The sequence below is a fragment of the Sinohyriopsis cumingii genome, chromosome 19 (genome assembly GCF_028554795.1).
Source record: "Sinohyriopsis cumingii isolate HCF-2022 chromosome 19, ASM2855479v2, whole genome shotgun sequence".
Lineage (NCBI taxonomy): Eukaryota > Metazoa > Mollusca > Bivalvia > Unionida > Unionidae > Sinohyriopsis > Sinohyriopsis cumingii.
In genome coordinates this window covers 62,628,292-62,651,925 of record NC_142979.1, presented here as the reverse complement: position 1 = coordinate 62,651,925, position 23,634 = coordinate 62,628,292, and the positions used below count along the sequence as shown (strand labels likewise).

The 23,634-nt window shown below is 35.0% G+C and overlaps 1 protein-coding gene across 1 annotated transcript in view; it reads left to right on the top strand.

Annotated features, from left to right (window-relative positions):
* Nucleotides 1–22,660, top strand: part of LOC149775824 (ATP-binding cassette sub-family C member 3-like) — a 30,135-nt gene extending 7,475 nt beyond the window's left edge. The window contains exons 11-22 of the mRNA XM_089943522.1: nt 40–130; nt 477–573; nt 4,481–4,715; nt 7,337–7,647; nt 10,000–10,199; nt 12,174–12,297; nt 12,658–12,759; nt 14,906–15,052; nt 15,554–15,712; nt 16,024–16,190; nt 16,877–17,071; nt 20,387–22,660. Coding sequence (XP_089799648.1) covers nt 40–130; nt 477–573; nt 4,481–4,715; nt 7,337–7,647; nt 10,000–10,199; nt 12,174–12,297; nt 12,658–12,759; nt 14,906–15,052; nt 15,554–15,712; nt 16,024–16,190; nt 16,877–17,071; nt 20,387–20,498 — 1,940 coding nt within the window. The 3' untranslated portion in view covers nt 20,499–22,660. The remainder of the gene's footprint in view (nt 1–39; nt 131–476; nt 574–4,480; nt 4,716–7,336; nt 7,648–9,999; nt 10,200–12,173; nt 12,298–12,657; nt 12,760–14,905; nt 15,053–15,553; nt 15,713–16,023; nt 16,191–16,876; nt 17,072–20,386) is intronic.
* Nucleotides 22,661–23,634: the final 974 nt, after the last annotated feature.

Here is a 23,634-nt window from a genome sequence, read left to right as displayed (position 1 = left end):
GAATATATTATATATGATAAGATTTATTTTTTTCACAAGTTAAGGAGATGAAAATGAAGATTTTAGAACGAGTCCGCTCCATAATTGCAGAAGAACCAGACCATGTCAGACAGGCTCGTTTCCAGCGGAGGTAATAGCAGTAGTAGTATTGTTGTAACTTCGTTTCCTTTGTGATTAAGTTTGATTATATTATGCATTCATTGGGCGTAAAAAGAACGAAATATTTGAAAAATAAACAAAAGGCATTAGTTTCAATTCCTTTTTTTCCTCATATGAAAGATAATCAGTTAACGTCAACATAGATCTGTCTAATCCTAACACCCCAAACACACACACCCATACAAATACGTGTGTGTGCATTTCTCATTTCATCATATATATTGATATCTGCGCCCGCAATTTATTCAAAGAATGAGTTCTAATAATGTGAAATGTGTAATTACATTTTTTGTCATGCACTGCTTTGTCTTCTTCAGACGAGCTAGGCAGATTAAAAGATCGCTTACCTACATAGAGAATGGAACTCTATCAAGAGTAAAACTGACCGAAAAGGAAACAACACAGACGGGAGAGGTAGCTATTAAACGCCGGAGATGTTTTACATTTTTCTGCAATCGCCGTTGCTGATTCCAGTCGTAGAAAACGTGATGTATTAACATAGAGAATAGAAGTCTTTCATAAGCCTTATGCAAACAATATAACAGAGTAATGTTTTGTGAGAAAGTGTATCATATGATACATACAGGCCATGAAACGTGTGTGAACGGAAAATAAATAGTACACGAACCCTAAACCAGCACAGAACCAACGATAACCCTATATGTAAAATATTGCAGAGGAGATACATTGCTTGCTAAATGATAAGAAATAGAACTAAACCCCAAACAACAAACAATAGACCATACATAATAGGTGATAAACCATAACAGCTAAAATGTCAGCCATAAATGATAAAACATAAGCCACAAACGATGATGATAAAAATATAAACAGTTATTCTTTTAACAAAACTAATAAAAACACTGAAAACATTTTATAATTTCTTTCCTTCATTTATCGCAGATAAAACGGCTGTGTATGTGATTGGAATTTTTAACGATGCTCTAACAATTTTTCAGCCATATCACTGCGATGTCTAGCACTGAAGCATCATGCCACTGACATATAGCATCATATCCCACCCAGTCACATTATCCCGACACCAGGCCGACCACTCCTAGCACTAACCTCTTAATGCTGAGCTCCAAGCAAAGCAGCTGCTAGTACCATTTGTATGTCTTTAGTATGACTCGGCCGGGGTTCGAACCCGCGACCTCCTGCATTTGAGGTGGAGATTCTAACCACTGTGGCAACCGGAGCGGCTTATAACGACTGTTATTGCTTATGCAGAAAACTGTTTCGAGTTTGAAAACAAAAACGTTTTCTTATGACGTGATAGATGGTTTTAATGCAAAGCGTTTTCTTATGACGTGATAGATGGTTTTAATGCAAAGCGTTTTCTTATGACGTGATAGATGGTTTTAATGCAAAGCGTTTTCTTATGACGTGATAGATGGTTTTAACGCAAGGCGATTTTTTTTAATGACGTGATATACACTCTAACCACATTGGCAACCGGAGCGGTCTAAAACGACTGTTATTACTTATGCAGAAAACCTGTTTCGAGTTTGAAAACAAAAGCGTTTTCTTATGACGTGTTAGACGGTTTTAATGCAAAGCGTTTTCTTATGACGTGATAGAGCTAATATTGTGATAATATGACATCGCGTTTTTTTGTTTAATTGTGTAGTATGCATTACTACAATTACCAAATTTCCACAAGTACTTTATTATTCATTAAGAAATAGTTGATTATTTTTTTAAATATCACTCTTCATATCCTTTAAGATATATAGTTGGAAGAGTCGTGTTGATACATATTAAATAAGAAATAAAAGTAGACAACAATAGTCGTTTTTTTTTTTTCAACTCGAATTTTTTCTTGTATAGAAATGTCGTGACCGTTGAAATCTGGACCGTCAAACTTAGTAAATATAAAGTGCGCGCATATTTACCACACGACAATTGTAAATCTATGTAGACACAGCATTCGGTTTGCGAATTCAAAACTGTTTTCAGTAGTGAATGCATGTGTGTACATGTGCGCTTGTGTACGTGTGTGTGTGTGTGTGTGTGTGTGTGTGTGTGTGTGTGCGCGAGAGAGAGAGAGGGAGAGGGATTCATTCTCTGAGTTTAAACTTAACGCTCCATTTCTTCGTTTTATTTTTTTATTTTTTAACCATAATTTCAGTTAAGTTGCATGTTGGGTTCTGAACTTGAAACTTCCGCCGTTAATTGTCTGGCTATATGTTTGGTTGTCCAGGTTTTGATGAAAACATTGCATACATACATACATATATTCTTGCAATCATAAGTGAACAGGTAGTGTTAAGCTCTCGGGGAATTTCGGTCAAAGAAAAACCGTATGTGCTTCATTATTTCGAACCATTTCTCTTATTTTTCAAAGGCGCTCTCTCTTTCCTTCTGGATACTGAAAGCTTAATTAATTTCCTTGATTTTGTCATTCAGAATTAAGACAAAAGTAATTACCGTCCGTACTTTTCTTGAAACGATATGTCCACTTGAGAGTGAATATTGGAAAATTATATTCTTTCTCATATTTGAGAGAAAAATAGTGGAGATTCAGTTCAATTGGAATCAAGTGCGTACAAATTCCCAAACATCTCTCTCTCTCTCTCTCTCTCTCTCTCTCTCTCTCTCTCTCATACAAGAGTACACGTTTATATCAGGCCACTTAATCACGTTTCTGGCTTCGACAGCAGCTCCCCCTGCGGTTTGTAATGTAGAATAGGCTCAATACCTTCTCTCCCGTGTCGTAATAGGTGACTAACGAAGGCAACGGCCGCCGTGTCTCAGTGGTTAGCGTAAAGAATACGAAACCGAAATTGAGAGGGTTAGGGTTCTACCATCGGATCAGCCTCGGTCATTTACCTTGGTATGTCCTTGGACAAAGCACTTGCCACAATGTCCTCACCTTAAATAACCCACTTATGTTTGCTCTGCCATTAAACACCAAAACCAACTTTTAAAAAATTGACAGCGGCGGCAGCATCAATGTTAAACTTTTGCACTCAGGCTTTGCGGGAACGTTAGGACAGGACGAATACATGAACATATGATTGCTGGTGAGATTGGGTTCTGCGGAATACCTGTTTTGGGCAATTACGACCATTTTGTTTTATTTTTGCACGATTTAGTTTTCCCCATATTCTTCAGTCTGGTCATTCTTAAGGCAATCAATGTTGTATGCTAGGAGACACATAAATTCGCTTGACACGTGTATCTCTTTTTATAATACATGAAATTGTTAAACTACTCATGCACAAACCACGTTATTTTGTGATTTGAATATATATAACAAAATTTATAACCCTGCCTGTTTTCTATGTGTACTGTCCCTCTCCCACTACGAACCAAACGACGATGTTTATCGCAAATAAGTAGACACACATAAAGCATCACTAAATCTTGTTTAATTTTGTGTAGCTGAAATAATTTGAACGCACACAAAAGTCGTAAATTTACACATTTATCATCAGTTTTATTAGCGATAGGAGAAATGGTTTCCCCCATTGCCTTTGCATTCTCTGCATTCACAAACGACTAAAGATATTAAAATATATGACATAAAAAATGGTGCTGAAAATGAAGAGATGGTATAGAATACACGATGAGATGATATTCGGTAAAACGTAGATCCCGCATAAATACTCAAATGGTAAATGACGAGATCATAATTAATAAACGATACATTATGGTAGTTTAGCCTCAAACGCAAACGCTAAAGACATTAATAAGAAATGCACTTGACATGCATTTCAAACGCAACTAAAGTGCATTTCAATTGCAAAAGAAAATGCATTTACAGTGAAATCTTGGGGTACACATAACTGTTTCATCATCTAGTTTTCCTGCTGTCAAAGAATAAGTTAAGTATTATTAATTTTCTTTTGAAATGAAATCTGCAAAGAGAACAAGCAATTGTAGATAATTCCCTCTGTGCATTAATTGTTTTGAAAAGGCAAACAAGAAAAGCTTATAAACAGACGACCAGAAATGAACTTGTTGGCTTTTCAAGGGGCCATTATCTTTAGCAGATGTGACAGAGTTTTGTATTTATTGTTGAAATATTTCGTAGCGTAATTTTGTATTGCAGCATTGAAAGGCTGTAAGTTATAAATATCATTAATTCCTCGTAATGGCCAAGTTCTGGATAGGTCATGAAAAATATTCGAACATATTTTGACCAACCTTTACCATGGAACAAGGTGCCTTATCTTATTTTTGCTAGATTTTTTGTTGTTTTGTTGTATTTGCTAAACTTTATTACCAATATTCTCGGCCAATAATAATAATAATAATAATAATAACAGCAACAACAATCAGTGCTAATAATACTACTAAGAATAATATTTTTCAGGTGAAGTATCCAGTTTATTTTCACTATTTTGGAGCAATGGGAAAGATATCCGCAGTGTTGGCTTTACTTCTTTATGTACTTTACAACACACTCGTCGTGGGTGCAAATGTTTGTCTTCGATTCTGGACAGATGATACGTTTCTGCAAAAGCATTCAAATGCGACACACACCCACGATTATCAACGCAGGAATAATATGTATCTTGGAATCTATGGAGCTCTAGGGGTAGTCCAAGGTAGGTGTTCAAGGTTACCATCCTGTCTGTGTACAAGGCTTTTGTGGACATTGTTTTCTTTACGTAGTAGACTACCATGGAGAATATATTAAGGCGGTGTGTATAAGGCTTTTGTGGACATTGTTTAATTTACTAGTAGACTACCATGGAGAATATATTAAGGCGGTGTGTATAAGAAGAACAATAATTGGACCCTGAAGATTTAGTTTTTGACAGGCTTTGCTCATATTTTTAATTTTGTATACATTTCAAAGGAATTTAGGATTTTTGCTTTCTTTTCTCTTTTATAACTACATTTTTACTTTTATTTGGAAGGGTTTGTCTTCCTACAGACTTTAGCAAGTCTTATTTTTATATATTCAGAACATAACGTTCACTCGGTACTAGGCAGCTAGATTTCTGTTGATATATCGATTAACGATATACACACACACACACAAACACACACAGACACACACACACACACACACATACATACATACATACATACATACATACATACATACATACATACATACATACATACATACATACATACATACATACCATAGAGAGCTTCCTTCTGATGTATATTAATTTCTAGAACTTCTTTTTAATTTTAAATATATAGTCTTTGAAGCGACGATCACTCATCCTTCATTGTTATATGCTGTTTATCAAAAAGAGTCCTTACTGTTTTTTCATCCCATCGTGAATAAGAAACCTGCTATAACTCTTACATTAACAAGCAAAATATGTTTCAGAAAATATTAATCATCCAGAATTCTCGATCTAAAGGTAAATAAAGATAGTTCTTAATATAAATCACTGACTGTAGTTTACAATAAGTATTTTACTTGAAGAAAGGTTTGATGGAAACTACTAGAATACCCCAAAAACCAGAGTATAAGAAAATGGTTATCTTTATAGGCAAACCGTAGCTAGTTAATACCACACAATAAAGGCTAACTCGAATGAAAAATGCAATTTTATGCATCTCAAATATGCACTATTATGCATCTCAGCGTCATGAAAATAATAATGTATATTATTCTTTAGTTATCCCCACGCTTTGCGAAGACAAGGAGGGTACTGAAACAGGGGACTGTTATCCTCTCAATTCAGATGTGTGTCTGCAGGGGCCTGCGTGCTTGTGTACATGAGACCGCTCTGGTGACCTAGTGCTTAGACCATCCGCTTCCGATGCGTGAGGTCGCGGGTTCGAACCCCGGCCGAGTCATATAAAAAAACTTATAAAAATGGTACTAACAGCTGCCTCGCTATGCGCTCAGCATTAAGAGGTTAGTATTAGGACTGGTCGGTCTGGTGTCAGGATAATGTGACTGGGTGGGACATCATGCCACATGTTTGCGGCATAATGCCCAGTGCAAGACATCACTATAAACTGCTACCCTGCAAATATTTTAGCGATATGACTGGGAAATTGTTAAAGCCACATTAAAATGTCCAACACACACACACACACACACACACACACACACACACTTTTATGCTTGAATAACTTTGTGCAACTCCTGCTACATAGTTTGAGACAGAGACCACAAACATAGCGGTGTCAAGGGTAACGTGCAGATGTTAACAAATATTTTTCAAGTTTGATCCATCCACTGGTAGAGGGTCTTACAGTCTGGGGGGCAGTCACTTATATATGTGATATTGGTGAAGGGTAGTGATAACAGAAAAGCGTAGAAATAAAAGCCAAATAGCTGTAAATGTCAAGTGTGTAGTTTTCTTATTTTAGTATTCTATATCTTATTACTAAATGCTATCTGACATTACTTTTTAAATGTTGTCTTATATTTTCTAACAAAGCTTAGTGATAATATTTTCGAAGCAGTAAGGTATCCGTTCGATCTGTAACGTGAATATAATTGAAAAATGGATTCCCCCTCTCTCCCTCACTCAAATATGAATATCGCTTCCAATATAATCTAGTTTTTAACTTCCTGGAAACGTATTCTCAAACCTACTCAAAGTCAGAGTGGAAAAAAACCGATTTGTATGATAAGATATTTACAGTTTTCTCTACTAAAACAAGAAATCTAATCTGTTTCAGTTGATCTATTGAAAATATTTTCTGATATTTTGCTTTTGCATTGCACGAGTCATAATTTAATCTCATGACTGTTTCATCTATTTGATTAGATATTTTTTAAAAAGAAAACTAATGAAATTTCTCTGCGTGGGTTCGAGTCTAGGATTCGATCAATTTTGGGTATGTGAGAAAGCTTACCAGTAGCTTCTCGTGGGTCGGTGGTTCTTCTCGGGGTCTTCCTGGGTTCTTCCTACACTATTAATACTGGCCCCATGCATAGCCTATCGTGTGCTGAAAAATGGCATTAAACCACAAAACAACAACAACAACAACGATATATGGCAGACATTTCACATATAAACTGGTTATTTCTTATTTTGTACATTACATTTGGAAGGGTTTATTGTCTAACGATTTTACGTTTGCTTAGACATTTACTTTAATTAGCACGCTATAGCAATTATTTTGCTGATGTACCTTTAAACACTAATGCATGCACATATACCTCTTTGATGCTATTTTTGGAATTTATCGTTCACAATTTATATTGGAAAGCAGATTTAATATGAAATCCATCTTAATTCAGCTTTGAGTATCCTTTGCTTCTTTGTCATGTTCGCCGCAAAATCTGTCCGAGCCTCCAACCTTCTTCACGAGAAAATGCTGGCAGGAATCTTAAGCTGTCCAATATGGTTCTTCGACATAACTCCTAGTGGTAGGATACTAAACCGCTTTTCTCGGGATATGGAGTTCATCGACAATACCTTGCCAGAAATATCGCAGAGTTGGCTAAAAGCATTTTTCATGCTGATCAGCACAATTGCAGTGATATCCTACAGTACGCCTATATTTCTGGTTACCTTCGTCCCTCTGGGAATTCTTTATTATTTGATACAGGTAAGATAAATTTACAATCTGCATACAGTGGTGTCACTAGGGTTGATGTCAACCAGTTCGGTAACTCATGGTGTCACCCCCATGGACCTCTTTCCTGCACAAAAATTCAAACATTTTATAGACAGTCATTTTGGTGTCACTCCCCTCTGAGAGTGTCACCCGGTCATATGACGCCACTGTTTGCATACATGTGTATATTCGTTTTAGTACAATACAGAATTTCCGTGTTGAGATTAAAATTCGTCAAAGATTTTAACATTTACAAAGTATGTGGTGTTCAATAACTTAGGTATTTTATTGATAATCAGATAATACGCGACCGTCAGCATCTAGGAAAATATAGTAACGTAATGCATATCTGTACTTTATTTCAGGAGGGATGTTTTACATTCCTTTAAATTTTATATCATATGATAAGTGCAAAATGATGTTTCCTAATATGCCGGTGTCTCTTTTCTAATTGTCATACACCGGAAGAGCGTCTGTTGTTCTGCCATCTTTTTGCACCTCTTTATCACTACTTCTCCTGAACTACCCTGCGGATTCCCACCAAACAGTACACACATATTCAACCCAAGGTCTAGTTGGTCCGAAATGAAATAGGTGCTGTTCGTGAAAATACCATTATCAGTATTCTTCCTGCCATATAAATAATGCCAATCTGAAAACTAATGCGGCCGCCATGACAGTTTTTTTTAACGTTTGTTACCTGAATGACAGATTCATATATACGTGTTTTCAACGGAATCCACTAGTATTAAATGAAAATTATGCATATCTCATATCCATGGTGGCTATGTTAAAATCTTGTCACCACACTCACTTAATGGGTGGTCATCGACATGTGCTGTTTTAATAAAAGATCTTTCTTCCAGTATGACCGCCCAGACGGCCATCTTGAAAAAATGTTATCTCTATTCCTCCTGAAAGTATGGCCATATCTTGCATCCAATATGGCCGTCATATCGACATAGAATTTTCACTGAAAGACTTCTTATAAGGCCTAGCTGGTCCTAATAAAAAATGCACCTATGTGACACCAGTATGTCAGTCATGGTGGCCATCTTGAAAATCTTGATATCGATACTTCTTAATGAAAAATAAAAATGGTCCCTATCGATGGTAGCGATCTTGAAAATCTAATTATAACTATTTCCCTTCTCGTATGGTCACATCCACTTGGGTGTTTCACTCGAACACTCCTCACTATATGTAGTTGGTCCTAAATTAGATTAATACCAGTATGACACCTTAAACTTTGAAAATTCCGATTTTAACAAAATCATACTTGCAGTATACATTTATTGTTGTATTAAAATGACGCAGATGTTATCATCAAAATGTTGCCTTGATGATGATACTGCAAAGATTTATGCTGCTTGTTGTCCTGAACAGGTTGTCTTATCAAAGTACTGTTTTCGCTAAAAGAAAACTATAATAACAATATGTAGCTGGTAAAATGTTGTTCAAATGCCAGCCATTATGTCACTGTAGACGCTGTCCTGAATATATTGGTACCACGACACATCTCGCATGAACGATGGGATTGGTATATGGTTTTCACCAAAAAACTTCTTGCAAGATTTAACTGACTCTAAAAAATGGGATGCAGATATTTGCACCAATTTGTAAACTTTTGTGAAAGAGTTTGAAAAACCTGACCAAATTGATCTAATGATGAAAGCAATGGTAATTGCTTGCATTTTGTTTGTTTCATTGAGCTAATGATCAGTGACATGTTGAAGTGAATTTTGTTCTGATTTCGTATTTAGTTCCATTTCAATGAACAAGTTGACATTCCCCATTCTGACACTGATTTTACAGTAAAGGTTTTGAATCAGGCTTTTAGGTGTGCTGTCTTTTGAGCATGATAACACAACCAGTTTAGAATGGAATTTGATCGAATCTAGAATTCGGATATATCCGGTTAATACCTATAATTATGTCACTTGTATATGCTCGTTTATCTTCTTTTTCTTAACAGTTATAGATTTAACCAACCTTGACATGGTATTTATCTTTACAGTAATAAAAGTTTAGTGACTTTCTATTCACGATATGAGATCCAAGATAAGTGGCAAACCCAACGAATTGTTTCCTGCACCTACATATATCCTGTGATGATGTTAGCTCAGACATATAAGAAAATAATTTTGTTACTTCATTTTCTGTGTTTGGGTTTCTCAGTACTCAGTAGTTAAAAAGAAGAAACGCACGCTTATATTTTTGATTACTAGAAATTATTTTTGAGCAGTAATACGCCAGACCCTTCCATGTACTTTTGTTCATTTTATGTTTTGTCTCGTTTTTCTACAACTGGAACAATGATATCAAGCAAATTATGCTTTCCAGAGATTTTATATTCCAACATCCCGCCAGCTAATGCGACTTGAATTCACAACGTGGTCTCCGATCTGCTCGCATTTAAGTGAGACCCTTACAGGCCGAAGCTCCATACGGGCATATGGAATGACGGATACTTTCATAGAACAGTCGAGGAATAAGGTGGACCATCACCAAGTGTTCTACTTCGCTGGACAGGTAGTTCAAAGGTGTGTCATACTTCTAGTGTGCGGACCAGCCATAACAATTTTGTATTGCCTTAAGAGCCATATAGTTATATTATTTAATTGTCGTTGTGCTATAATGGCTATCAAATGGTTTTGTCTTTCGTTTGTTTGTCCTTGTTATTGGTTTATAACTATTAGTACAAGTCTGATTGTACTGGACCGAGTCAACAACGCGAGCCTTTTACAACCAGACTATGATCAATATAACTCACTCAGGACTCATACCAGAACTAATGAAACAGCGAACAACCAACATAATGTCATGGCAAAGCCTTCTTTATATGCAGCTTTAAAGAGATCACGCAGAGGGAACAATCTTCTTCCTGCTTGAGAAAGAACCATATTTTCCTTAGATCAGATCCTGTATCAAGACATCCCTGTTTTGTTGCAGATTTACAATTTTCTTTTACTCATTTAATCCATTTCGAATTTAAAATGGCAATAGTTTATTGGTAATGTTGGACATAGGCCCATAATACTATAGTTATATAATAATATTGCAATGATATTTAACGCCGAATTATCAATACATTTAACGCTCATGTTACGAAGAGGATAAGAAAATAATATACCAGTATATGAAGCCAGCTCCTCATGTAGAGATGCAAAGCTAATAACAATTGAAGATGCTCAGGATTGAATCCGCAAAGACTATTCAATATTAGATAAGTTCTGCTTCACACAATGGTTCAGAAATATCTGAATAAAATACAACTTAGGTTTTATTGTCTTTCTGCAGACTCTCATAAGGCTTTTGACTATATACTATATTGATGATATAAAATTACGGACTTCCGTTGTCAACAAAGGTATGGCTGGAAAGATGTTTAAACGCTCGAGACTCGATGTTCAAAAATGTACAGTCATGAGTACAGACAATAGTCAGAATGTTTCACTTGTCAGTTTGGTACCAGACTGCGATGCGTATTAAGTCCTTTTGTTTTCATTCCATTTATGAATGATTTAGTATCAGAACTCGAATAAAAGAGTCTAAATAGTATCTTTACTACACATGAAATTTCTGTCATTATAGCTTTTTTATGTTGATGATGTTGCAAACTCTAAAGACATAGTCGGGTCTTAACAAAGGCAGATTCGCATTGTTGAAATATTTTGTGAAAATAGTTAAATATGTCTAAATTTAGATAAGATGAAAATTAATTTATTCAGAAACCAATGATATTTGAGGAATAACGAAAAGTAGTATCAAAAGGGTAAACCAATCCAAACCATATCTAGATACAAATACATGGGATTATATATCAACTCGAAACTGATTTCGGACGACAGAAAACCAAGAACTCGCAGTTCAAACAAATCTCTACAGAAATTGAGCATTATTAAAAACAATGAGATTTTTGCTATGATAGAAGTTTGAAATACTATGATCATGCTTGTATTAACTTATGCCGCTGAAATGTAGGAGTATGAAAATTCACCCACAATTGAAATAGTATATCATAGGTTATGTACAAGTTTTAAAAACTTTAATAGACATACATGCTCTCTTTTGCCACGAGAAGAATGTGGAAGATTGCCTCTGTTTTGCTTCTTATTTCGAATTTTTTAAATACTGGATTATGTTGATCACAATAGGTTTTGAATTTACGTTCTAGACATATGTGTTCATATGTCATGTACCTGCCTTTCGGTTCTTGTTAACCTTTGGCTTGCATCATCCCATCAATAAAGTGCATATTTCTTCTGATGTGTATGTGTTCAATATTCAGAATTTGCAAATGTAATGCACATATCGTTGATCAATATTTGAGTCATTTCGGTGAGAAAAGGAATTTACATAATATGTCAGCAACTTCTTTTGCCATATGGAAACCAAAAAAACGTATTCTTTTAATAGTATGTTTTAAAATATCTAACAGAAATTGTATTTTCTTGAAAGCTGTGTGAGATTTATTTATTTCAGATATTTGCTATATCTTAACGTTTGTTCTTTAGATGGCGAGGGATTCGACTCGAGTTCCTCGGAAGCCTTGTTGCTCTGGCGGCTTCCATTTTTGCTGTTCTGTCAAATTCCAGCACTGGAGGACTAGTTGGTCTTTCAATTTCATATGCCCTTCAGGTAAGGACGTCAGCCACACCCAATAGATTTAGATATGATTAAAATCATAATTTATATCGATTTAACTGTTACATTCCGTCATATAAAATACAAAATACTAGTAAAGATTTTCCAGTGCATAAGTACACAATTTTCAACTTTGGTGTATGGATGTATATTTTGTTGTGGAGCTGTGGGCAAACACTCAACATATGGCGTTTTTCGCACGTTTGAAAGGCCTATATTACCGTTTTGATTTTACTAAATTTGTTCCCATTTTCTTAGAGAGAAATGGCCTCTGTACGATTTGTTCTCAAGTTCCAAATAGTTTATTAAGTTTTATTAGTTTCGATTTGAATGAATATAAATTTCTTATTACAGTTCACAACGGCTCTTAATTACATGGTGCGAAGGGCTGGTGAGCTTGAGACCAATATAGTGTCCGTGGAAAGAATCAAAGAATATACCCAACTTGAACGTGAGGTAACTCATAAAGCCTAGTAATCAATGGCTTTTAGGACAATGAGTAAAAGTGACAACTAATGGTGTCTGTTAACCCATAGTGCGGATGTTGTTCATGTAGCTCCTGCACAGAAATGAAAGATTCTATAGTCCATCACCATGGGGTCTTTCTTGCTCAGTTTTTCGTTTGCCTTTTAATGCTCTGTAATGGTGTATTGTCATGCCACAATATTTGAATGCTCGTATGAGTAAGTTTACAGTGATGACTCTCTATTTTCACATTAAGAAAGAATATTTAAATGGAAAGACAAACTAGTGTTCTATCAGTTTTTCAAAACTGCCATTGTAAAGCCTCTGCTGAAGAAACCAACACTCGACCATAACGATTTAAAGAACTACCGCCCAGTTTCTAATCTCCCTATTTTGTCAAAAATCTTAGAAAAAGGTGTTCTATCCCAGTTTGTATCTCATCTGAATTCAAACAGTCTTTTTAGCAATGTACAGTCTGCATATCGCCCTTGACACAGTACTGAAACCACTCTTCTGAAAGTAGTAAATGACCTTCTCTCTGCTTTGGATAGTGGAAAGATTACAATCCGCACCCTCTTTGATTTCTTTGGCATTCATGATACAGCCTTACTGTGGTTCAAGTCCTACATGGTCAACAGGACAAAAATTGTGTCCGCAAATGGAATACAATCCAGCCCAGTTGATCTGTTGTGGTGTTCCACAAGGGTCTGTTCTAGGACTTGTTTACTTCATTCTATACACTCTGCCGCTCTCAAGTGTCATGTATTATCATCCAGTGTCTCGCCAAGTGTACGCTGATGACACCCCAATATACAAATCTAGCAACCAGAATGAAGTTGATGCTACCATCCAAGGCGTAGAGAGGTTCATTCTGATGTGAAATCATGGATGACATGTAACAAGCTGCAAATGAATGATGACAAAACATTCTGATTACAACACAATGACATTCTCATTCACATCCTTTACCTCAAACAATATCAGCAGCACCAACATTAAATTCAGAGTCAGTACGAAACCTAGGTGTTACAGTACTCACATTGCACCAACATGCCATGATCATATGCAAGGCTGCATATCTCGAGCTGAGAAGCATCCGCTCCGTCCGCAAATCTTTCAGTTGATGCCACTAAAACACTTGTATGTTCCTTAGTCCTTTCAAGACTGGACTAATGTAACTTTATTATGTCTGGTTAATCTCAATATATACTCCAGAAACTTCAAACAATTTAAAACACAGATGCTCATATCATCCTTAGAGTCCCACGATCATAGCACACCTTCCCCTGCTCTGTACCCTAATCTGGCTATCCATTCGATCCAGAATCAAACTAAATTTGTTCTCTGTACTACGTTTCACTGATAGGCTCCAGTCCAACATACCTATCCGACCTCGCCCATGTGTACGCACCAGCAAGATACTTACTCTCCTCTTCTGACAATCGTATACCCATTATTCCCACTATGAAAACGAAGTCATATGAACAACGTTCTTTTGCATACCAGGGTCCAGCAACGTGGAACGATTTACCCACTGAACTTAGACATAAAAACAGTGATCGCATTCAAGAGCACGCTTACAACACACCTATTTCGATTACAAGAGCAAACTTAAGGACCTTATAATGTTTCCTACCTTAAATATTTCAGCGTGTTTTATGTTTTATAATTTCATTGTGATTGTTTTTTTTGTATATCATTATCAATGTTTTTATGTTGTAGGTGTTGTCGAATGCTGTAAAACGCTTAGAACTAAAGAATAGGCGCTGTACGAAGTCCGCATTATTATTATTATTATTATTATTATTATCTTGACTCACATGTACATTGACTTTTTGTTAAGAGGAATACCTGCCTCCAATGAAACTAGAAGATGATTATAAGTTTGGATAAGAACATGATAACGGCATATTAAGGATCACTTTCCAGATGTTAGCTTTGCAAATAAATCGTCCTTCATACCAGTCATTAAAACTCCTTAATATATGGTTAGGTGTAAACGTCAACGTATTATTTTCATAGTTATATTTAGTTATATCTAAAACAAGCCAACATTTACATTCGAAATTACCTTCGTTAATATCTATAATTTTGTTCATTATTGATGAATGCCAATGTCGTCACTTAAACGTTTCAGAGGGACGATACGTCCCATACATGTATTCCTCCTAAACACTGGCCAGCGAAAGGAGAAATCAGATTTGAGAACTACAGTGCACGATACAGAGGTGGTCTGTACACAGCCCTAAAAGGGATAACATGCGTCATAACAAGTGGAGAAAAGGTCTCTGAAATAATTTGCCTCATCAAGTGAGGTCATCTATTTCCCATTTATTAAACCATTTCATATACTATTGTTATTTTACAGGCATTGCATCAAATATAGCTTCAATATCTTGTACGTACTCAACACACGAAGATTCAAGTACACATCAAACTGTAATTAATTTATATTAGTTTCATGAATAAGTCATTATCCTTTTTCTAACCGTACATATCACTGTGTTGTTTTCTTCCAATACATTTCTTTATTATGTTATTACTTTTGTTTGTGAAGACAACAAAGCTGTGGTTGAAATGTTTAACAAATCTGCCTATATTGACATGAATACCTTATAGCAATTTAATATTCAGACTGCATGAAGTTACTAATATCATGATGATCACGTATATAAAATGTATAGGCTTTAACTGTCTTGTTCATGTATTGATGACAAGATTATTTTGTTCTTCATGCTTTAATTTTGTTGAACAATTTATTTAACTATCATGTACCAACTTCCAGGTAGGAATTGTGGGTAGAAGTGGGGCAGGAAAGTCATCCCTAGTTCTAGCTCTCTTTCGTCTCATAGAGGCATCAGGGGGATGTATTTATATTGACGGCTGCAGGATCTCTGACATAGCGCTTCACGATCTCCGCAAAAAACTGACCATTCTTCCCCAGGTAATAACTCAGTTAAATTCAGCGCTGGTCTATTTTTAGCTGAAGCAAATTATTTGACATTTAATTTGTTGCGGGAAAAGTTAAGCCAGAAGTAACAATGAATCTGGTTGTGCTACTTTCGATAAATACTAGAAGATTTATTGTACGTTATGTTCTGGTCAATAAAGTCTACAATCTTCTATAAGAGAGCGAAAGAAACTTAAAAATTAAAACTTATTCAGACTTAGAGGTATAGAGCATTATTGTGAGGTTTAGATGCTAATCACGCGTAGATTAACGTAAAGATACTATTTCTATTTCATTTTAAAAAGGAACCATTTATATTCACGGACACTTTGAGGATGAATCTTGATCCACTCAACAAATGCACAGATGAACAGGTGTGGAATGTTCTGGAGCAAGTACATCTCAAGTCGTTTGTGCTGCAGCTACCAGGTGGATTAAACTACGAATGTAAAGATGGTGGACAAAACTTCAGGTATATATATATATATATATATATATATATATATATATATATATATATATATATATATATATATATATACATATACACATACACATATACACATATATATATATACACACATATATATATGCACACATATATATATATCCAAAACGCTTTCAAAGGGATGCAATAAAAAAACGTATTCTCTCCTTGGACATCAAAATCCAGTATTAAGGTTTCATTTATCTCAAAAACTTATAACTAAATTTAATCGATACACCTAGAATAAATAATATCTCTAGCTTTTGTTTCAATAAGAGTTCTACCTCGTATATTACAACAAAAGTTTGAAACCAAATTGCAGATATAAATGTGACGATTAGCGCGTGTCGTCCCAAATGGAAATTCGTATTAACCATTTCAAAGAGCTCGAATAATTCAAGATTTTCTTATGAAAACAATTAAAGAAACTTCATTACGTTAAAGTTCTGAATTGGAGCCCTCTATATATATTTTATGGACAAAACATTTATTAAATCTATAAGAAATAAAGTAAACTGCTAAATGTACCAATAAACTACCTTTAATTTTGGAAATACATTAAGCTGGCCAACATTATCCATCGTCAAAATGATTGTTAAAAGGAATGGTTGAAATCATTAGGGACATTTGAAACTGTTATTAAACTTGCATCATATCTTATTACTCCATAGTTTGGGACAGCTACAATTAATTTGCCTCGCAAGAGCTCTTCTCTACAAGACCAACATTCTCATACTTGACGAGGCCACGGCGGCTGTTGACATGGAAACAGACAGCCTAATCCAGAGAACAATACGAACAGAATTCAAGGAATGCACAGTTCTTACAATCGCCCACAGACTCGACACGATTATTGATTATGACAGGCAAGTCCAGTCTGTATCTTGAAAGTTTTAATTTTGAGCATTGTGTGTTGAAGCAGGTCGTGGGGATCAACGACATGGGTATGTGTGCTGTGGTGCTATGGAAGGAACTGTATTTGAGAGCTGATCGGTTCATATAAAGGTCGTATCTTAAAATTGTCAATAGCAGAAACGAATATGTTTGGTACTAAATACGCTGGTTTCTTATCTCTGGGACCGATGAGACTTGCCTAAATTTGAGAGAATGTACCAGTTTTTAATGTTGTCCAGGAATAGAAAGATGTGTATTATAACTGGGCATGTACATTTGAGAAACACTCATTAGATATGCGTCGCATATAATCGCTCTAAACATGGACATGTAAGGGACTTCAGATTGAATTTCCAGATGGAGGGGGCTTGTATGCCTGCATTCTGGTTGCATATTCCGCTCTCAAAGAACATTCCATTCCCCACTCTGAAGATTATTAGGTCAGTCCCTAGCAGTATATACTTGGAAGTCCCTTCAGTACGAAACCATGATGGGTATGAAATCATCTTTATCTAAGCTTAAAAGTATTGTTCAATTGTGAATAAAGATCACAAATTGAAAAAGTGCTAAAATTGTAGGTGATGAATTTTCTTTTCATTAGTTGACACGGAGACGGCTTGCAAACGTCTCTGATCGATCTTTCATATTTAGCGAGTAGCTGTTTGACGATTGCAACTCAAGTCTTATTTATGTAGCCATCAACAATGCGGATCCCATCTTGCACATACTTTTTCTGAGCTTCAAATGTTTCTTCAATATATTAAAAATATGACGAATTAACGGATCTGATAAATATAAGATCTTCCACTGTGTCGAGAATCTTCTTCAATTGCCCCCTTCACAACATACTTAATCATGTTCACAATCACGCTCACCAATCGCAGACAACAGTCTGCCAGAATATACATAACCATAAATGGATCCGCGACCATCTTTTAAACGAAAATGCCATGTCTATATTGTAGGATATGACAGAATTGCCTGCGCAGATTTTATCCAATTTGGCCTGGATATCAGTCAGAGAGTATGATAATATTAATAACATTTTACAATATACTTTATGGACAGTATCAGATTTGTTCTCTTTCTCAGACAGTTTTAATTGTCATGCATCTATGTTACGGAACACATATAATGACATGTGCCTGACATGCTCCGCAAATAATTTTACAGCACGTTTTTATTTTGGTTTTCATATTTATGTTTCTTTAGTCTCTCGAACGGGATTAAATGTATTGGCAGGTTTAAAGAGATGAAGTTTTAACAACATATTGAGAACTTTTCAATATTGCTGGCACCTAGTGCTAAGTGAACAGGATTATGTCGAAATACGACTCATTCAATTACTTCTCACAGACATTTGTTATATGTGAGTGAATTTGTGACTTTATGAAACCTTAAGACAAAAAAAAAAATCAATAATAATTCATACAATCATTCAAAAATGGGGAAACAAAAATGTGATTCATATATACAAAAATTGTAGATAGATGATACAGTAAAATCATATTCATATAATCTCATGCAATGAAGGTAAGATTCGTATAATCTCGTGTAATGAAGGTAACTCAATTGTACTCCGATGTACTCAATTGAAACAAAATATGTTCCATGTACTCAGTTGAAACACAACATAATCAATTGAAACATACAGGATGAATTGTAATAAGCATAACAACTGTATCAAACACGACTCATGACTCATAGACATTTGTATAGCACGTATGATTCAAAAAATTTATGACTCATCTAAATACTTGTAAAGCTTGTAAACAAGAAATTTCGACCGGGTTTACACGTCCATTGTCAAACCTCACCTCCTGAATTCTTGGGTTAGCCCACACTTGTATTGGCCACACACACCCTTCATGGATTCACCATGCGCACAGGTTTACAGATCAGCACTTCCGTCCTTGTATAGCTGTGACGGTCGCACATGATTCCATCCCCATACAGACAGACATACAAATAGCCAGACCGACAGCATGATACACCTGCACACAGCTAAAATAAAACCAAACTGGTCATAATAACAGGTATGCAATTAAAATCCATGAAAACATGCCACTAAATTAAACTCTTAATAGCAACTTGTAACAGTTCAACAGTTCAAAACATTTCACGCTACGTCATCAAAACTGAGCATGCTTCATACATTTGCAAATAAAATGTAACACTTTTACACCTATTACTGTAGAACAAAATGGAGAGCATACACTCCTTGACAAGATCCCAAAAGACCGATGTGTCAAATAGAACAGAAACTTGCCTTAAATCTACAGGAGATTGAGTATTAGCAAGGGTAAAATACTCCTGCATACCGTGCTTTTTGCGTCTCTCGCCGCAAGCAATCTACGACGAGATGCATGCTAGCTTAGTCACTTAACTATAAAAACTATTATCCACTCTAGATAACGTTGTATACATGTTCGACGAACATGATCAACTCGTTCTAAGGCAAAACCATGTTATGTCTTGCCTTATTCTGTGATACCAACTGCAAACAACATAGTCCCTAATCTGTCGTTGCATAATACTCTGGCAGATCAAAGTCTGTGTTTCTTTTGCTACATATTGCTAATAATTATTGCAGATCTGGGTCTATGCAGTTTGCAATTGTCCGACTTATATGCGAGTATATATGGTATCATGAAAGAAATTCTTTCGTAAAGTAATACGTTTTTTTTTTAGTTCGGCAGGGAAAATCGTGGGTCAATTGGTCTAATTTAATTGTTTCCTGCAGACGAGATTAAACGAAACTTAAAACTGCAATTCATCGAAGATAGTTTTTGCACAGTGACGAAACTATCATGTTGAACAACAATGCACAGGAATACATTTGTTAAATCTTTTTATATTATAATTAAATTATCCAGGTACCAGAAACAAACCTATTCCAGCTTTTTTTCTAAACCTTCAGATCCGGCATCATGAGATTTTGTTTTTCTACCTTAGCTACTGTTTTATAGGCAGAGAAAACGGTAAACGAGGAATTTGTATGGTTCATTTTCAAAGTCCGTGTTATTTAAAACAATCTGATAAAATAATGGCCAAAATAATTGATGTCCTAATACAAAGTCATTGAAAAAGAGCGTCAGTTATATTAACCTGCTTTTGGTGTTTTCGTATTAATACAAGAGATAGCACTGATTACTATTAACTGAGTGAATAAGATGTGCCTCAGAGAGATATTATGGTAATCACTTATAATGTATTCATCTCATACCTGTATTTGAATTGCAAAAGGCATTTATTTATTTAATACGTGTCATTTTCAATTATTTTAGAATCATGGTCTTGGACAACGGGCAGATCAGGGAATTCGATTCGCCACTTAACTTGTTAAAGGACAAGTCTTCGGCATTTTGCAGAATGGCAAAAGAGGACAACATTATTTGATCGCATAGTCGCAAAAATAACTTGTGGTTATCCTTTATATTTGGGAATAATTACATTATAATAAATCAAAGAAGATCCATTAGATCATTCTGGACTTTGCGATATTAACTGCAGTAGAATTCATTTCTGCTTTATTGTGTTATAATAATTTTTGTTTAGATCATTACAAATAAATTTATTTACTCTGAGACTTTTAATTAGACTTCACCTTGTTTCCGGGCCTAGTTTTGTCCTAAAATGTGAGCAGATTCCTGACGCTACAGAACGTTTTATCATGTGATTATTTTCAAGCATTACACAAAGTGACCGTAAAGGCAGTAAACAATGAAACATAAACGGAAGAAAAACAGGAGTAAAAATCGAATGTAAGAGAACTTCCAGAAAGTTTTGAAGATATCTAAGAAAAGAGCGTTAAACCACAAGCAGTGAGAGACAATTAAAGTAAAAAAGTGCTAAATAAACACAATTGTCTTTACACAGTGCACATACATAAATACAACTCACTCATTTTAACAATCTGCATTTTACCTAATGTGCTGTTTAATTAATCGTCAATATTTTGAATATAAGTAAATCATTATTTTACACAAGAAAGATTTTCCGCAGGCTCTTTTTTGGCTAGAGCCATTCAAAGTAAATCCTGTAAACAGTTAACTTGGCTCTCTACAGATCTGCCCATGCTTAGTGTTATTAAGCGATCATTTTATATTCGCGCTACACCAATCACCTCTCAAATGTGTCCGGCAGCTAGTACACAGAAAACGTTGACGTAATAAACACCTCATTATAATAAATGATTGTTTTAGACCCATTGTTTTAAACGAAAAACTTTCAAAAGAGAGGGGGCTATGTAATTCGTCGTTTATATACTCATATTTCTTACTGCATTTTATTGTTCAATTTATTGTGTAATGATTGAATGCTGCACTGAAACTTTCAAGAATACCTAGTCACAGAGGAGGAGAAAATAGTATTAGATGAAGGAACTTTTGAAAATACATAGAGCTACATGTTCATTAATTCACTTGTTAATGCGATTGTAATATTAATTTGCCTGCATCATGTAATAGCTCTTTGAACATGAATTAATCATCATGGCATTCACCGAATATCAGTTCACTAAAATGTCGTCTATTCCTGCTTTTGTTTATTCTGATTCTTTTATTACATTAATGGAGTTTTTACTATCACACATTGGGTCTTTTACAGAGCAGAGTCAGCGAAACCAGTAAACAGATATTTGCAATGGTTAAACCACCACAGATGTTTTCAAAGTACAGAAATGTAGTACAGTTATCTTCGTTCAATAGTTCATAGGAACTTTGTTCAGAAATTATAAAATAAAATGATTATAATCATCCTGCCTGGCTGTGCATCACGAAGATGAATATTTGTCTGAAGTATAGAATAAATTGCACTGCTGCAAACCTCAGCATTTAGAAATCAACGCAGTTTGTTTGATTACAGGTAGCAGAATATTCATTTGGCTAATAGCATCTAATGATTTTGTTGCGCAAAACAAAATATGTAATTATTTTGGACTTGCCTTCACAAATTTGTTCTGACCGCATTTTTTTATTTATTATCTCAACTTAGTGTGAAGATTTACCATCAAATCTCAGATAATTTTGACAATGCTTATCTTTTCTTTCCACATATTTTGGAGGTTTGTTTAGTCTTGAGAACACCTTGCCATTCATGTTTACGTTCCATTGCAACCATATTTAGTTTCTGTCTCATGAAAATATCAGTGTTATTCAAGCTATTGGCAAACAAGCTATTTTGAAGATTTGAACCAAATTTAGAGCATTGCTTTTGTCATCAACAAATATCTCCGTTGATATTAATAGTCAGCAGGTAATGTCATGATTGTACTAATGTTAGATGATTTTGTGCGTGCTGCAAACCATACATTTAAAGTTCTAACGAACAATTATTTGTCTGTAGTAACAATATGACCGTTTCTATTATCCATGCATTTATGTATTGATGAAAATGTAATTTCTCAAAGAAGAGTCAAAATCTATATTGAAGAAAATAAAAAAGTCAGTAATATTCCTTGTTGACCTATACTATGCATTTCATTTGCTTGTGATAACTAACATGCAAATCTGTGTCATAATTACCTCATATTTTAAGAAATAAATTTTCTTGCAAATTTATATACTTGTATTGTTTTGTTTCCCATGAGCATTTATTGTTGACATTTCTCAATGTACATTAGGCATACTAATTGCTCGCTAAAGCTATAACAAGATTGTCAAGATGGATGCCATGGTTCCCACACTGGCGTACTAATCAACGACATATTCCTTTAGTTTCAGTACCAACTTCAAACATTATAAGACGTTTCATGGTGTGGTGGGAACCCCATGTTGATGTGACTATTCATTCTGAGTAGTATGATAGCAAGATAGCATGACTACAATGCTAGTTATGTTGGAGATTTGATTGGTATCATTTATATTGATGATCGGGAACATATTACAGAAACATTGAAGTGAAAACACGATGTATCTACATCCATCTGTTCTGGAGAAGCAGCATTTTTGAAGATCGTTACGATAGTGGCCATACTGAATCTCAAATCAGCATCTGCATCACCCATTATCAACTATATATGTATGTATGTATGTATATATATATATATATATATATATATATATATATATATATATATATATATATATATATATATATATATATATATATATACCCGCGGATCTGGGTTCGAATTACCGTAGAGTACGAATTAAAAATTCTCTCACCTTAATGATAGTGTTATTTGTATTAAAATATTAATTCTGCTTACTATTATCAAGCATTTTTCTATAGAATCCAAGGATAACACTTTCTGTTCTGTCTGGTGTATATTTATAATTCTCTCTCTCTCTCTTTATATATATATATATATATATATATATATATATATATATATATATATATATATATATATATATACACACACACACACAAGATGGCCGCTATCGCTTAACCGGCTTGAAGCAGCTGTTCTGATTTATGTGCCGCTTTCCATGACATATGCGCTTGTTGCCTGTCTTCGTCTACGTTATTGTGTTCATCATGCATTGGCTGTTCATTTCGTATGTGTTTCTTCAGCTCCTTGCTTTGGAAA